The 18317-nt window shown below is 42.9% G+C and overlaps 1 protein-coding gene across 1 annotated transcript in view; it reads right to left on the minus strand.

The window, feature by feature from the left end:
• SPACA1 (sperm acrosome associated 1) overlaps window positions 1–18317 on the minus strand; it is a 139962-nt gene that overhangs the window by 121393 nt on the left and 252 nt on the right. Inside the window, exon 2 of the mRNA XM_051613672.1 lies at window positions 17851–18033. Coding sequence (XP_051469632.1) covers window positions 17851–18033 — 183 coding nt within the window. The remainder of the gene's footprint in view (window positions 1–17850; window positions 18034–18317) is intronic.

Raw genomic sequence — 18317 nt, forward strand, 5'->3', positions numbered from 1 at the left:
GGTGAAACGAGGCTGTTATGAAACATAATTATTCTTTGGAATAGCTTTGAACTTCAGACATTTAGGGCCAGAAAACTATGTGAATTAAATTCTGATCTATACAATTGTGTTACAGCAGCAGGACTATTCATCTGGTGGAACAAAGAACTAACTAATGAAAGTGCACTTCTGCATTCAGGACATCCTCTGCTCCTTCCAAAAGGCTGTTGACAAAAATGGGCAATAAGACCAATGCAACTGAGATTGCTTGAGGAAGATACCTTACCAATAAGACCAGTTCACAAATGCAAGTCATCAGCAAACATTTCAACTTGGAAACCCACTCATATTTGGCAGGAGAAGCCTTTTTTTTCCCCTTGGAACTATGCTTGAAACTAAGCATCACTTGCAGGCATCAGCCTTGCAGGGCACATCACTACTCCAAGGAGTTACATCACTGAAGCCATAATCTCTCTGTAGGTTAATTTCAGTAGATTCTTCTCTCCTCCAGGATCCATTGGGAGGGTGGAGGGATGTGTTCACACACTAGTTGGTGAAGGGAGCTGACTGATAGGAAGGAAACTCCAATCAGCAGGCTGAAGTGGGGAGGAAGGAGGCATTTAACAGAAAATTTCCATTTCCATTTATTTCCATTTTGGTGGTTTATGCATCTGCAGAGATTTCATAATTTTCAAGAACTTTGAATAAAAGACAGGAAAAGTAGCTGACCCATGCTAGCAGTTATGCATAATACCAATTCAGGCAAGCAGAACAACTCCCACAAAGACTGAACGACCAAACCCTACTCCATGCACAAAGTAAGTGCAGGAAGGAGAGCAGCTGAAGTTGTCAGAAATTCCACACTATTCCACAGTAGTTCCCTGGGTTCCTAAAGACAGACTTATGATGAAATTTTTATGCCCATTAGTTTAAATCTTTATCTGATGCCCTAGTAGTATCCTGTGAGTAACCCCTAGCTTCAAGAACGACAGGGATCATGTATTTTTGTCCTGATGCCACTTATCACTTTCATAAATACAGCAAGGTTCTGTCTTTTTTCCAGATCTCCACCAGACTGAGTGGAGTTGAGGAAATGCACATGGCAGCACACAAATCTCAAGAATCTCTCCCCAGGCTGTTGGCTACTTGCTGATAATCCATTCTCTTTCCAACCATGTCATACAACATCTGTAAATCTACACACTATGTCTGCCATGTCTAAGTGCTCCAGCCAAGGCTTTCTTATACAAATTATTCAATCCAAAGGAAAAAGTAAATTAATTACAAGTTAAAGAAATATAAATTATGCACTGTTATCTCTCCTTTTGTGCCTTGTTAAGTGCCCATCAAGCTTATCATCCTCCCTGTGCATTCTCCTTTCTTATCACCAGTGACAGGCAACAGATTTTCCTTTTGCAGGCTTGATCACCTCACCCCTATCACTGATCTCACAGCCTGACCAGGTGTGACCACCCACCTTGGGACCCACACAGCCCATTTCCATCTTGGTGCTTCTGCCCAGCTTCTTCCTGTTTGCTCACAGGAGCAGGTTTGTGCTCAATTATAACTGCCATGCTATCAAATCACTGGCAGATGCAGGACAGGAGTTGAGCCAGGAGGTTTCTAGGAATCGTACATCTTTCTTGTGCTGCTGAACTGTCTCTCTCTGAAATGCTTGTGAATTAGGTATTTGAAGAACCCATTTGTTACTGTAGTCACAAAACAAGATGCGTCCTCTTTCTGGGTAATGAGATCTCCTAATTCAAATTCCTAAAAGTGAAAAATAAATGCCTTGTTCTTGAAGTTCTTTGTAATACAATCAGTTACATATCTGTGTGTGCAAAATACTGTTCACCTGCATTTTTCACCTGTAGTATACAGTGACAGAAAATGATTACACAGAGTAGTTGCTGCATTGTTACTGAAGGCAGCTGACAACACGGTTTGGTTCACTTAAAGCTTGCCAACAAGCCTTGGAGATGATGATTTTTGACGCACTGTTAACTCTGAGTCACGATATTTATTGCGCTCTGTGTGAGATAATGACAGGTTTGATCCTGTACCTTTGATAACAATACAGGGTTTGTCCTATATTTCAGAAAGAACAGGATAAGGAGGGTGTAAGTCTTTCTTCATTCCTGTTTCAGCCAAGTGAGAGGAATCATGTAGGACATTAATAGGAATAGTTCAGTGTCAAGTCTTCATCCTTCCTACCTCATGCTGATCACTGATTGTTAATATACTTAAGAAGTGACTTAAATATCAGTAGGATTATGAAAATGTCTGAGTGATTTTATCTTTGTTTTACTACAGCATTTCTTGCATCTCCTCTAGATGCATCACAGTGCCATAGTTGATCTCCTGCTTCGAAACCCCAGGCCTCTGGCAGAGCTGACTGGGCAGTCTTCAGCTGGCAAAGTGAGTGGATCCAGGAAGGCAGAGTGGTGGAAAGACAAAAAGGAGACAAGGAAGTGTAGGGTTGTCTCAGACACCACAGGCACTGCTGCAGGATTGCTGCCTATCTATGCTCTGCCCTGCAGGGCTGAGTAAGGTGTCCCTAATCCTGCATGAAGAATGAGTTAATGAGTTGTCAAATGCATGATGGCCAACAAAACTTTGGGTGCCTACATTTAACATGAGCAAAAAGCAACAGGGCCACTTCTGATTGCAGGGTGAGGAATTGGAACACAGCAGCTTTCATGCAAGCCCAAGTAGTTACGCAAGGTCACAAGACCTCTGATGAAAGAAGGAGAAGGGGGCACAGTCTGAGAATATAAGGCTCAGATCCTAGGAAAGGTCAGGCTGTGTTTATGTAGCTAGGTAGGTAGTGTGAAATGTGATTCAGATGTTTTTATGAGCCATATCCATATAACTACAAACTGGATAAAGCTAAGAGATTTCTGTGCGGTTCCATTGTGCTTTAGGAAATTGCCACAGCCCTGATGCTGTGCTGAAGAGGAAGAAGGTGACTTCCCCTCCAGGGGAAGCCTAGCTTGTCATGCAACAGTACCCATATTTTCCCAATCAAAGGCTGCACCAGCCACTTTGCCAGGAATGGGAGAGCCACACCCCATCTGCAGAAAATAGAGGAGATTGCAAAAAACATCCCTTAAAAAAACCCAAACAAACATGGTTCCTAATGGCTGCAGGCCACAGCAGACCATTTTCTACCCTTCAATTAGTGATCTTCCAAATGACTCACCAGTGAACATTGCATCAAGGGATCTGCAGTCTGCAAGGGCCATATCTAAGTATTCATTGACAGGACTGGTAGCACCACTTTTTTGAAGATTGCCCAACTTCTCTTTATAAGGTCCCATGTTCAGTTTGCTTGCAGCTCTGCCAACCCTTTATCAGTTCCAACTCAAACCTTTCAGGCTTAGTGCCTGCCTGCAGCTCATTGACTGTTTGTTGGGTGTGGGGGTTTGGTTTGCTTGAGTTTGGAGCAGGTATCTTACTGTCTGTTTAACCAGTTCAACCGTTTCAATGAGAGATTTGTGAAACAACAGCAAAACAAGTTGTGACTTTCTTCCTATGATTGCTCCCTGTGGCAAAGAACTGAAATTTGTCAGGCTATGGTCCTCAGGTCATTCCATGAAAATCCACGCCAGATGTACTCCTGGTGGTAACTAGATTGCAAATGAGCAACTCGCCATGTTTGAGCCCACACAGTAGATGAAACTGGTCCTTCCTTACAGCAGTTACTCCCAGCTGCACCAGCATGGAAGCACTGTCATCTGCCTACAACTCAGAAAGCCCCCCATCTATGCTAGCCAACAAGAGCCTGAGAAAGCTGAGGAACCTGAGCCAAGTGCTGGAGGAGAAGAGAAGGGCTCAGTTGCTCAGGGTTTCACAGAGAGACAGAGCAGGCTGGGGACCAACAGTGAGTCTCAGCCTCTCTAAACTGATTCCTGTTACCACATGGCACCTACCACCTATTTGTGCAGCACTATGGCAACATCAACATCAACAGGGTTTCACCATCTCAGGAAGGGACCACCACACTTAACAGGGCACTGGCATCAGGCATGGGGAAGCAGGCTTGCAGTCAGGATCCTACCGCCAGTGTGCAGGTTGTGGTCACTGAGTGATCCACTCATTCCCTGTGGGGGTGAAATCTACTTGGACCAAAACCAAGAGAGTGACCTGTGAGCCTGTCATTGCTATCTGCCTCTGTCACCAGTTCTCTTTTAGTCCAGAGAAATGAGCCCTGCAGATTTGTACAAACTAATTTAGAAGAGGCTCTAACTGATTTCTGTAGGTTAGTATGTTCTGTGTGCTCTGGGCAGATACATGAGAATGATAGGCATGTGGCTGCCTCTCAGACTTGAGAGATTGTTACACCGGAGAGCCACCATCAATCAATCAATTAGCACTGATTAATTAGAAGGGAGATGAAGGACAGCAAAGATACTGTTTTCTGAACAATGGATCTGAGCATGGATAACTTCCAGTCGCTCCTGAGCCATGGGCCCTGCAATATGAAATCTCTGGAGTGGGATCAGAGACTCTGCATGGTGGGAATAACATCCTAAGGGAAAAGGAGCTGTATCTTGGAAGAGGAAGAAAGACTTTCTGCAATGAGAGCAGGCAACTATGTGAAGATAACAGTAATAAAAGAGAACAGATGATAGAAGAGGTGAAAGTAGTTAGAAGGCTAAAATTGGAGAAGGGGAGGGAGTAAAGCAAGGGAGTAAAGGGAGGGATACTTGGAGGGGGTACTTCAAAGGTGAAGTGGAGGGAGGACCAGTGACAGCTTGTCTGCTCCCACTCCCATTTAAGGACTGAAACAGGAGTTTTCTCTCCTAGAGAAGCTAGGAGTAGCTCTTCCTTCCTCCTGAGCATGTCTCATCTGTGCCACGGTCAGGCTGCAGCGGGGAAAAAGCCAATACCAGTTCACGAGTCCCCGGTTGGGGTGCAGACTGGTTCCCACAAATGCATAAGGGTGTGATGGGGTGTAGCTTGGACATGTCTTTGAAGCACCAGAGGGCACCAGGCTGCAAGGAGCAGGTGTTAACTGGATTCTTGGGGCTACAGAGCTGAGGTGGTAGGAATAGGGGGCTGAGCTGGAGAAGTAGGCAGGAAGGGCTTGTATGTCACGGGGGTGAGGGTGGCCATGTCAAGAAACATAACTATTTTTTCATTTGCTCTTTGTAACTGACTTTGAGTAAATCCCAGGATATGTGGCTTCTGGGATTTCTCTTGCTGTCCTGTCAAATCAAGGAAATGAGGCTACAATGTAAATTTAACCTACCTCCTCTACTCTCTCTCCCTCCTTTGAACTGTGCATGCCCATACCATGCACACCCAAAGTGGCTTTGCAGAAAGTGTCAAACACTTTGAAAAACAGGGAAGCACCAGAGCTGCTTCTCAAGTGTGGAGAAACTTGTGCTGTTGATCTCTATGGTCAGCACTTACCTACAGCCCTAGAAGCAATGAGATTCCAGGGAAACCTTTCAGCCCTTGCACTGCCTTTTGCAACCCCTTAGCCCAATGCCAGAGATCCCTGATCTGTGTTCCCCTGGTGCCTGTCACTGAAGCCATTGGTCTCAATTGTATTCCTGCCCTCTGTTAAACAATCCTGGTGGCAAGAGGGCCCAGAGGCACTCCCCGTGACACAAATCTCTGCACTGATACTATCATTTGAACACCAGAAAAATCAGGCTTCTTTCTTCTCTCTGTGTCCTTGTGCTCTGAAATTAGATTTCCTTAGATGTAGGGTAATTAATATGAGTCCTCTCCTCAAAAAAGGCACATCAGTCAGGCTACAGACCTAACTCTTCAGCTGCATAAGAGAACAAATATTACATCCTTCCTCCACAGCCTGCTCAAAACCCAGTCTCTGGGCTCTAATGGACTGTTGAAGAGATGCAGCTGTGGCCGAGGGAGATTCCCAGCCTGGGAAAAACTTGGGGAAAGAGAAAATACCCTACCTGGCATGACGATTTATGGATGTGTTCAGAGCAAGACTTTCAGCTGTTCCCCAGCTACACAGCCACGTTCCTCTTTCTCCCCTACATCATCCAGGTAGTTCCATTTCCCACTAAACATTTTAGTCAGGTTGCTTCATTTTTAGCCTTTGGTTTTCTCACAGGAACTGCTCAGAGCAATAGAGGCCTCCTTTCCAGAGGTCATCACAGGGCTTTCAGCTAAATTAGCTGCTTTAGCTCTGACAGCCCCTCATTTAAACACACTTTCTTATTGCTCTGCTTGAGTTTCACAGCAAGCTGGGCCACAAAGAGGGAAAGGATGTGGCCTACCAATCACACTGGAGATTAGAGCCACGTTGTTTTGGAATGAAACCTAAGAAAAAATACGAGGATGTGGCCGAATAGGAAAAAGTATTCAGAAAACCTTGATGTGTCATCTTAATCATCTTCCTACTCATGAACGCACTTGAAGCCTCTTACAAGGTTACGATAATGAGTCGCTCACCAGTGTTACAAGAAGACAAAGTGTTCTGGTGTTTTCCTGAGCAGCAAGTTACAACACGCAAGGAAACGCTGTGTGCAGAACACTCTTCACCTCCATGTTCCCATCCAGAACTGCATTTACCCTTGATAAATGATGAACTATGTCCTACAGCTGTGCTACATATTTTAGGCTAACAGTAAGGTCATACTGATTCTAGAGCACTGTCTATCGAGACAGAGGGACTCATGCTGTGTCATGTGCTCTGTATTTCATGCAGCCCAGCCTTAGACTATTTCCAGAATTCCTTGTGCTCCTGGCGGCATGGCAAGAGTTTATGTACACTGCTCTGAAGTTAAAAACCTGGCCAGCTTCTGTGTTTTTCCCTTCTTCTATCAAACATTACCTTGTTCCTTTAAACCCTGCTTGACCTTACTTTGGTTCCTGTTTCTCTACAGGGCCCATACACCAACAAGAGAAGTGAAAGCAGCTATTCCTGTTTCTTTCCGCTGCTCTGAGCAGTGCCTGAATGCTTGAAAATGAGTAAGAGCCAGAGATGTCTCCAGGACGCCGAGCAAACCTCCAGTTCCAGCTCAAAACAGAAGGGATCCTTCAACCACCCCTCTGGTGCAAAATTTCTGGCCCTCCTCTAGTGAAAGGAGTTTGGCCTGCTGCCAGCAACGCATGGTCAGACTGCAGAGGAGCTGAACACTAAGGGTTGGGCTTCACCTCACTGGATGTTAGCTGTCTAAAAAATTCAGATGGTCATCTAGGCCTCCGCAGCACACAATGGAGACAGATGGAAAAAGAAGGGTTCATCACACCCATTTCATACCTGCTTTGGGCTGGACCAAATTTTTCCTGGAAGGTGCTTCTGTGTCTCCATAGGGAGTAAAGACTAGTGTGGGCTAGATGCTGAGCTATCAGATGGCTGGGGTTAGGCGAGAGGCACCAAAACCATCTTGAACAACCACATTTATGTGGGTCTTCGCCAGTCCGTGCATTTGTATCTAGGATGTCCCAACACTGTTAATTCCAAGGCATCCAGAAGGCTGTTAGGTGATGCCTCCAGTGACCCCGTGTTTCTGTTGCTTTCTGACTCTTCTTGTTCTCAAGAAGTTACTTCCTTTCAAAAGAGGAACATGATTCTCGAAGACCAAAGATGATGGGCTGCGTTGAGGAAAAAAAGGGAAGGTTACATCTACCCTGCTTTAAATTATGTCTTAAAATTACCCAAAAAGCTGCACTTGAATGAACAGTTCTGTGAGCAGTATAACTGGTGACTCTGTATTTCCTATGGATTTTTGTTTATGGTTAAATTCTCTGATGCTTATTAATGCACAAATGGCAATTACAGCTCCTGTACTTAGGGAGGTCATAACGATCCACTCCTGTGTAACATGTCTGGAGTTAGCCAGGAGTTTTGCCTGGGCCCTTCCTGCAGTGAAGACCTATACAAGGTATGTCTCTTCTAGTGTCACCTACTTTTCTGATTGAAATTGGCCTACAAGTTCAAAGATCTGGGTGGGATGGCAGAAATATGTAGTAGTCTTCCAGCACATACAGCAAACCTCCTAAAACCACAAAAAGAACCTATTTATGCTGTGAAGAAGGAGACTAAGAGTGAAAATATTTTTTCTTCAGCACAACTGTCAATTAAAAGTTTTCTTCAGCTCTGCCATTTTCCTGTTATAACACACCTTTGAAGGCACAAGCTTGGCATATAGTAGAAAGAAAGCAGTTGGTTTTGTTGTTATTTACATATAGAGCACCTTAAAGTATGCTAGTAACTGCTGAGTTGGGGTGGAGAAGGCTTCCTGTTGGAAAAGGAGGTACTTGGAAAGATAAAGGGCAGTTCAGTCCTTTGAATGCTCATATCATAAAACTGAGTATGAAATAATTACCATAAATGAGGCAACTCGTTCCTACACCCTCTGTAACCTGGATGACATCCTTCTGTGTCATCAAAATAAAAGTTACTTGCAGAAAACACATTACTTATTACCTTATCTCAGTCACCTGAGCTCACACATACAAAACGAGAAGACCAAAGTCTTCTAAATAATCTCTCTTTGCAAAGAAATGAACTACAAAGATTGTAACTCTATTTCCTTCTCCGAAACTACTGGCACTAGGACAGGCATGTGATTTTATCCCTAAACAGGGTGTTCCTTAGGCTCTTTGCCAATTTAATTGGCTTATTCATATCCTTCCCTTCCAGATTACCTCAGGGTGATTTACATGTTGGAGACCTATAAACACTGATGATTCAGTGTATGAAAACCAAAAACATTGTTCAGTGTCTGACAGGGTCCTCACTGGCTTTTGCCCCCAAAATTAATGGTTCATATTGGAACAACCTAACATGTAATCAACCTCTGACATAATCCTAATGTTATACAGACAAAAGAGCTTCTAAAATACAATGGGACTAATGTAATTTTTTCACTGGTGTTCCCAGGTACTCTGCAGGAACAAGCAACTGGCAAGGTTTTCGACTGGGAAGATACAGATGCTCCCAGCCCAACTTCTTCAGTCTACTGGCCACTTTTAAGACTATTTTCCTCTGATTTTCCATTAATAAACCACTCACAGTGAGCTCTAAAGAAATGCAAATACAAAGACAATTTAATGTCCTCTCTCTGACAAACATAACTTTTCATATAACAGTTCAACAGCTACTTAATATGCTGTTATGTAGAACAAGCAGGTGGAGCTCCAGTGAATTCAGAACAAATTTCCTTCACATGTTGAACCCGAACCTGCTATCTATCAAATATTTCACAGGCAAATTCAGGATAACTTCACCTCCACCAGCTGCAGAAACAAGCAAAGATTTGTGTTCATGAATAAAGAAAAGGCTGAAAGAGGTTTTATTTTACCTTTTTGTTGATTAAAGTCTTGAACTTTTATGTATCTCTTTCTTTTGATAACATGAACAGTTTGATAAAATGCACTAGAAAACTTTACAGAACATACTGCTTCTCTACATCTTCAGTAAGAATGTAATATATTCTTCTTGTCTCAGTACTCTCACAAAAAGGAGTCACTTGATCTCCTTTCAGGGGAAGATTACTCCAATCCATATTCAAACAGACTGTTTTCTCCTTACATTATATGCCTCTGCAGTGCCTTTCCTAAGCAAGCTCCCTGCTTCTAGACCAAACCTATTACTGGCTACATGGCCACTCATGCAAATCCAAAAAAAATTCTCCATGTTTAACACCCGTTTCCCAAGACCATCAACCAGCACTTCTTAATCCATTTCACAGGAAGATTTACATAATGTCTTTAAAAGCCACAGGTTGCTTTGTAAGGCAGTCCTCACCACTCTGGTACTTGTTTTAACAAGGACTCTGGCATATCAGCTGCTAATTAAGTTTGTATTCTTTAGTAACAGAGTTTATGCACTTAAATACCTGCTGGAGGATGAACACATATCCACCACATTAGATGAAGTATTTCAAAGTCCATCACTTTTAAATCAGGACAAATGCCTTAAAACTTGTTTCCCTGTTTGCACCAACAGTTGTGGTTATATGTGTTATGTACTTGTACGGAGATATTAAAACTTGCACACAAATTCATTCATATTTACATTCACTGACTGTGTTTATCTAGAAAAAATCTGCAATACATTTGTCACATTGTCTCTGTCTAACATGTTCATACAGAAGCTCCAAGCAACATCACAGAATCATTACAGTCTACATATGTAAATGCAAGTGAGCCACTGCATGAAACTTTTAATATACAATACAGGAGAGAAAACATAATTAAATGGTGGGAAGAATGAGGGGTGAACTCCCTAGAATTAAAGCATATACGTATATAGTTTTTATAAAAGCAAGAATGTTTCACTCCTACTGAATACTTTAAAAATTCTTGTAACACACACAAACCAGTAAATAAGATTCAGATCTCATAAGAAGTCCATTCAAGGACCTGATCATTTAGAGTATTAGAGAGGCATTGCCTAACAGAGAGAAACAAATCCAGCCCACACTCCAGACTCACTGCAGCAAAGTGGAGAGCTGGCAGCCCCGAGAATTCTTCCTCTTTGATCCACAAGAAAAAAGGATAATAAGGGTGTACATACTCACTCTCATCTAGTTTTCACTTTCTTCAAGGAAAAGACTTATGCTGATTCAGGGTTCTGGTCATGGCCAGAGAGAATTTGGTTCTTTTATGCCCCACACATCAAATCTCTACTTTTTAAAAAGTTCTCAAGATTTTCTCTCCCCTTCCTTAATTCAATGAATTCTAGCAACAGATGCTTCTTTGTTGCTTGTCACCAAAGTATTTTAAGCACTTTGAATCCTGTCTTGTTTTAGACTTGTTTCTAAAGGAGTCAGTTCTGGCCTTCAGCTCTTTGTTTTCTTTCAAAACCTTATTGAACGAGTTGTGCTTCTCTGCGTTCACTTCAAGGACACCATGTTCTCTTTTGTCATGATAACCCTCACTCTGAAACGCCTCAAACTTAAAACCAAATGCAAAAATTAAACTCTTTTTTCCCATTTATTCTTCTTAATACCACCCTGATGACTGCATGTTCCAGATAACCCCTCGAAAGGACATGCTGGGGGTAACAATGCAGAAAATGATCCTGAATCCTTGCTCATTGCAGCTCAGGCTCAAAAAAGCTGTTAGTGCATGTTATTTGTGAATGTCCAGGATATGTCCCTATATTTGCAGTTTGTGTTGCAAGAGGGGTTGACAGGTGCAGTAGGTCTGGCCCTCTCATCCCCACTAGGGCCACGTTAGCAGTGCCTTCTCTAAAACATTAAAGGTAAGCATGTGTCGTGCAAGCGTGGGCATTGTACTGAAAACCTGCTCCTGCTTCCACCCAAGTCAACAGCAAAACAAAACAGTTCAGGAGTCAGAGCTTTCCTTTCTTTACTCTTATTTAAACGTCAACCGGTGTTTTATGTGGTTGTTTATTAAATAATAATAATACAATAATGCCCAGAGGCTCCAATTAGGACTGGGAAGTCACTGCAGTGGGATTGTGCAAAGGCAGAGGGAGGAAGGGATGGCGGGCTGGGAACTGGACGGCTCCCCAGCAGCAGGGAATGCGGCTGGAAGCTGGCTCCTCTCGGCAGGCGGGAAGGGCTGCTCCCAGCACTCCCTGCCACCGGCAGCAGCTAAGCCTTTTGTTTGCGTGGGAGTTTGATGTTACTTGGGTTCTTGGTTTTTATTCGTTTGGGGTTTTTTCATGTCAAGATATAGAATAACCAGAAAAGACACACAAAGAGGTTTTCTTCAAAGTAGCTGAGCCCACAAAAGGGGGAGGGGGGGAGGTGGTGGAAGTGTATGTAGATGTATATGCTAATTCTTATTAATTAAACCCAGAGTGCTGTGCTGGAGCTGTGCACAGGCTTTATTAGCTAATATTAAAACAAAGGCCTGATTTGCCTTCCACAGAAATTTCACCTTGGCAAAGCTCAGCTCACTGCAATGGAGTTACTTCTTGCTTTGCTCCAATGTGAGTACAGGACCAGGCCAGGAGCCCTCAGGAAGGCCTCAAAAGCTGATAACAAAACAAAAGGACAAACAGGAGGCACATGGGGAGGACAATCCTAAGGAGCAGGATAAGAACAAGCATGTTGCTCTTGGCAGAAAGCAACAGGCAAAAATTAATTGCATGGTTATGCTCAGTTCTTTTTGTTTTGTTATGAAACAGGATTTGTTTTTATTATAGAGGAATGGGATGTATTTCAGCAGAGGAATCCAAGCTGGATAGGCTTTATGGCAGCAGTATGTTTTATGGGGAGATCTGAATGAAGACAGCGTGGATTTGGTTCACAAGATGGGTGCAGTTGCCCTTAAGCATAAAGGGCAGCATGAATGAAAGCCCTAGGAAGAAAGGGAGGAAGGGATTAGAAGAAACCTGGGCTGGACCAGAACATGTGGGAGCAAAGACACAAATCCCAAATTAAGGCAGCAGCAGAACAATGCCAGGCCCTGAAGGTGAGGCCTGAAACTGAAGGGATGAACAACACAAGAAGGCCTAAAAAGGGGCACAACAGTGGTGAGATGAAGCTATTTGGTGTGGAAAATGGGGGAGCAGAGTAGTAAACACTTTATCTGCTTCTTCAGAGACTTCAGGGACCCTGAACTGAGTGGAAAGGAGAAGCTAAAGATTCCCTGGGAGAAACTTTTAGAAAGATGGTAATTTATATCAGCATCATCAGGCTAGAGGTGATCTAAGTCTGGGAAGAATTTCAGAAACAAGGTCTGAGGTGGGGAAACAGCTAATTTGAAATATTTAACATGAGAACAAAGCCTAAAAAGCAGCATTCTTATGGTGGAGAAAAGGCAGTAAATGAGCTCAGAGGATGACAGAATTGCCTGTGGTGGTGGAGAAAGGCAAGAATTTGCCAGCAGAAGATCGTCATCAACTTGTGTTTTATGAGCAGAAAAGGTAAACTGAGTGGAACTGCATGGGATTGTCAGCAGAGGACAGAGATGGGGAAGCAGAGGGGTGGATTGATCAGAGGTGGAGAAGCAGGTTAAGCAGTAGCTGTGTATAGGTGGCACAATGCACATACATACCACCTCTGAAAGCAGGGAGCATTCCAGACATCAGCTGCAGAGGGAGAGAGGAGGTTTTTGAGAAAAAACGTTCCTTAAAAAAGAGAAAGATGGAAAAGATAAGTAAGATAGTGACACAGAGGTTGAATCCTTAGTAAATAATCAGGAAAAATCAGAGTTTTAATTCAAGTCCTCAGTTCCTCGTTGTTGAAAACTGAGTTTAATGCAAGCAGAATTTTCAGCTGGCTTCCACTGAGTTTCCATGCAAAATTTTCCAAGAAGTAACATGTCTGCAAAGAGAAGTACACGTCCATTTCAAAGTGTGCACAACAAACTACAGGGCCAGGTCTTGCCAATGCACAGAATGGATGGTGTCTCAAACCTCCTCCAAGACCTGAGGAAATCAGTAGGAAACAGTTCCTGCGCCTCAGTTGTCACTGTGTCCTACACTGGCCTGTTCACTAACACTCCAAGGCAGAAGAAAATCCTGACCTACACAACTATGTCATGCTGAGATGAAGTGAAAGTTCTGCAGGAACAGAGCTCCAGTCCACTGCAACAGTGGGGAGACATTCACAACTCTAACTGTGTTAGACTTCAATGGCCCTTAATTCACATATTCAGTATAACTCACATGATTATTATTTGACCTGTAATTTTTTTCACCATTCCAGTTCAATGTATTTTTAGTTGACTGGATTCTACTCCCCAGTTAATATGTAACACCATGCTGCATGCATGTAAAAGTGATTTTTCATGATCACTTATAAAACATTAATTGTCCTGCAAAAATACAGAACATTTTTTTTGGGAAAAAAAATAATTCTAAAAAGTGTAGTTTTCCTTTCTGCTAAAGCACTGTGGCAGTTTTTTTAAGATCAAGAGTAAAGCAGAGTTTGATGCAGCATTTTTCCAAAATTCAGGCAGGGAACCTTATGTGTGAAGTTAAAAAAAAATGTGAATTTTTTAGAAGAGAGAAAGGAAGGAAGAGAACAGATAGGCACAATGTGAATGTTTGTTTATTAAAATGTTTGATGGTGGAGGGTAAAGGCGTGCAGGACATGGAGATATAAGACATTCCTTCTTTAGGCTGCAGTAACATTTCCAGTACATTCCTCATGACACTGCCCTCACTGCTTTTTTTTGGGTTTTTTTTGTGAACCTACTCAAGGTTGTGATTGACAATGGATGGAAAAGTGCACTAATCCACGCTTTGCTAGTGCTGATGCTTTCCTGAAATTGTCAAGGCAATTGCTGTAGTCAGAACTGCAAAATTTTACTCACTGCTTCCTAATTATTCTATATCCAGGTCCGTTAGCACAACTCATGCGTATACACCAGTGAGTTCAGTAATTTTCCTTTTATAGCCTCCATGTATTATCCTGAATATAGGTGAACTGACTCAAATGGGTTATTACCTCCTTGCAAGTAAAAAGTTTAGTTTCACTGTGACTTCGCTGTTTCCATCTTACATTAGAAAACGACTGCAAGGACTTCCTGGGTCATTCACCATCCCTTTTCTTAAAATGTTAAGCCTTATCTAAAGACCACTAAAACCTCATCTAAAGATTTGGGGTTGATATAGTTTATTTTCAACCATGCTTCTGCTACTGCAAGAGTGCTCTGGCAGCTAATTCCTCTGGCAATTATAAATCTTTCTCTTACTTCCAGTATGGGAGAGGTAACTGCCAGTTCCTATATCAACACAGTCCACATCACTAAAATCGATCTCAAAAATCTCCTGAACTTCTCCTTTTTGTGCTTTTAGGGAAAAATCACAGACTTCAACAGTTATTTAGGTTAGGCCAATAACCTTTAAATGGCAATCCTTTAACTTCTTGCAGTAAGTAAATATTCCATTTCTGTTTTCCTAATCAGCCCAGTCACTTTTTTCTGAATGAGTTCTGGTTTTAATTAACCTTTCCTGAATTTGTAAGAGTGGAAGTACATACCCTATTTCAGATGAAATTTCACTGTCTTCAGTATGTCATATATTGGCAAATATACTTCTGTATTTCTGCTGGAAATCCTTTAGTACCTTAAGCTTAAGAAACAGGTTTGTCCTATTGAAGGTCACTCCATGTTGCAGGTTCAGATTATAATTTTGGTAGTTTACCATCTTAAATCAGCACCTAAAGACCCAGAGCTGACCTTCACTGACCTCTGGTTTTCACTCCTGTTCCTGTGTATCCTTTCCCTCTTGCCAGCACCATCTGGGTGGCTGTATAGCAAAGCAGATTGAGAAATTAATTCAATTTTTCTTTTGGCTGTTTCTTCCTACTTTACACTGACAGCATATACATCTGCATAGACTTTTTTTCTCCCCCTTTGTGGGCTCAGCTACTTTGAAAAAAATCCCTGCACTAATCTCCATTTTTTGCATCTCAACTAATCCTTTTTCACTTGGCACCACACAAACACTTCACCCAAGTCCTCACAGATAACCTCCACTGCATTTTGTCTGCAAAATCTGCAACCACAGTGCTTAGCTGATACATCAGTAAGAAACCTTCAGTCTGCATGTCTGAATTCAAAGGGAAAGTCAATGGGAATGGCACTGCTTGAAGTGACTTCTGCTTGCTCAGGGTGAGATGGAACAAGCCCTAAAGAACAGCTCCGCTAGCTGGTGGTCACTGTTTTAAGAGAGTGGCTGGTGAATGAGACTTGAGCCACTGTGTGAAGTGGGAGGAGTATGGTCAGATGGGATAAAAGAAAAGGACTGTGATGTGGACTGTGCATCAAATGGATAGGATGTCTCAAGGAAAAGGAAGCAGAGTTAACATGGAATATAAAGAGAATGAGAGGAAGATGGCAAAAGAAAAGAAAACAAAAAACAATGGGGGAATGGAGCAATGGCAAGAGGAAAGGGAAGAAAAAAGAAAGCATAAAGATTAACATTTGATCAACTGCAACGTTTCCATCACAGTCCCAAAGCAATACACTGAAAGGGTTACTTTCCCCACCACATTCAGAACTCTATAAAGGTCAAAACACTGCCCTGTGTCTGGACTTCTCTTTTCAACATGTGTCATGCTTGAAGTGCAGATCCAACAAAATCTCACTCACCAGTTATAAATAAGCTCTCACATTCCCATATTAATACAATTTGTGGGTACTATTTATTCTAAAATTATGCTCATAATTTTAAAGGTGACCCGTGCAGCACATAATGGGACACAGCAAATTGGTTATATAGCAAGTAAGTAGAAGAAAGAACAATATAACCAGTGGTTTGCAGCCTTGACCCGATGGTGTTTCCTGCCAGAATGAAAGGAAAAACACCAACTCCCTGACAACCATCGAGCACTTTATCACTGCTGTTGGACATTTTGCTGCCTTAGGGCTTGTCTACATGCAAAGCTACATAGGTTTAGCTGGGTTTAATTTGCTGCAAAGGGCTATGTGAATTCTTACTTTGACTTAAATCAGACTTAGTTCAATTTAGCTCAACAAATTAAAGGTCAGATAAAGTCTGAGTAACGCTGTTGATTAGGACAATCATGGTTCTAATCAATTGCTTACAATTACAGTGCTGCCTGCACTGGCAAAAGCTTGTTTTCTAGTTGCTTATCTTGATGAAGTTTTGCCTGATTCCTTACACTATTTAATTGACTTAGATTGTACCTTAGCATCTGTTGTCACACGGGTAACGCAACCAAACCTTTGCTGCTGCTGAATGCAGAATATACACAATATTAAGTTCAGTGGGAAAGTGCTGGTTATTCTAAATTTTTACTCTAAATTTTCTTTTTTTCAGTATTGCACCCATATGCAGGTGCTTCTCAGCATGCAGACGCAGGCAGAAGTGGCTGTCTCAGTCCTGTATGGGCACTGGGCATTCTGAGCTAATCAAGTGCATCAAACACATGCTAAAAACCATGCAAGGTTTCCTTAACTCCAAGCATGCCTCAGCCTTGCTGGGTGAATTGGTAAGGACACTTTAGACTATTGCACAAATACAGGGAAACTTATCTGCTTAGGGAAATGTAATGGAAATGAAGAATTAAACTAATGGAAAACCAGCCATCATTATTCCAAAGAAGAGCATCCACAGAAGGAGTTATACCTGTATAGCAATAGTAGGACAATTATAACACTTAAAAACATGAGTACATTTCCTGAGCCTTGTTATGGAAAACCAGAACTTAACTCAGTTTTAGAAAGGCTTGTCAGTATCCTCCTTATCAAGGAAATACTCTAACTGCTTCCTCAGCAGAGGAAAAGGTAATAGCATTCTGTTATTTTCTGTAATTAGTTCTAGGCCAAGGCAAGTCAGGTAAACCTCAGGAGAATTTCACCTAAGTGTTCCAACGTCACCATGAGCTACCTGTTACAGAAAGCAAGTTATTAATTACTATTTTTGTTGGGCAGAAAAGCTCTGCCAGGTCACCCCATCACTCCAAATATCAGTTATGCTAAGAATTGCACAACCACATCACCAGCACTGACAACAGATTTCTGTTTAGACTGACTGGGTGCTGTAATAGCTTAATTAACAATATATGCCAAACATGGAACACAAAGCACAAAACTGCTTCACAATTAATAGTAAGGTTTATTTGGGGGTTTTAAAATGCCGTTAGAGAAAGGTTAGCTGATATAAGATGGTAAAAAACAAACACCAAAGTGTTAAAACAAAGGCATATTTCTCCATTTACCTTCCAAGGACAGCCTGTATGTTCATAGGTAAATTAACAGGATTAGATACAGAAAAGCTGAAGTTTACACACATTTTGGGGCCTAGCAACCCCTGTTAGCTGTTCCACCGAGGTGACCTGTGACACAGTTTATTTCGATTAGGAAGGTGAACAGGAAAGAACTCTGCTCTTCCCACAAGCAGCTATGGTTCTTCCAACCTCTTCCCTCACCGCCCTCTTTAAACAAGACAGCCCTTCTCGCAACGGCAAGGAAACGAATCGGTTGCACCGAGACACTCTCGGCATCGCGGGGCCTTTTCTGGCCCGTCCTCAGCTGCCACCTCCACCGCCTCCGACCTCTCTGACTCTCGCTCTGCCCTCATCATGGAGGCCACTAAACGCACTTTGCCCTTATTTCGCACACAGACAGGGGCTCTGCGGACCCACAGCCGCTGGCAGAGCCGCTCGGGCCCTGCGGCAAGAGGAGGGCCAGGCCGCGGGGCCTAGCGCAGGCAGCAAGGGCTCCTGCCCCCTTTGTGTGTCCCGGGCCTGACGGGAGCCCCCCGCCCCTTCCCCACGGCCGCGCCCTCCGCCCTCGGATTGCCGAGGGTCCCCAGCAGCCGCCCCCGGGGCTGCAGCCCCAAAGCCCGCTCCCCGCGGGCGCTACCGCCGCCCCATCCCCGCAGACTCGCCCTCTCCCCCGCACCCCAGACCACAGCCTCCGATGGGGGATTTAAATCAGAACCCGGAAGCCGG

Source organism: Apus apus, chromosome 3 (assembly GCF_020740795.1).
Source record: "Apus apus isolate bApuApu2 chromosome 3, bApuApu2.pri.cur, whole genome shotgun sequence".
Classification (NCBI taxonomy): domain Eukaryota; kingdom Metazoa; phylum Chordata; class Aves; order Apodiformes; family Apodidae; genus Apus; species Apus apus.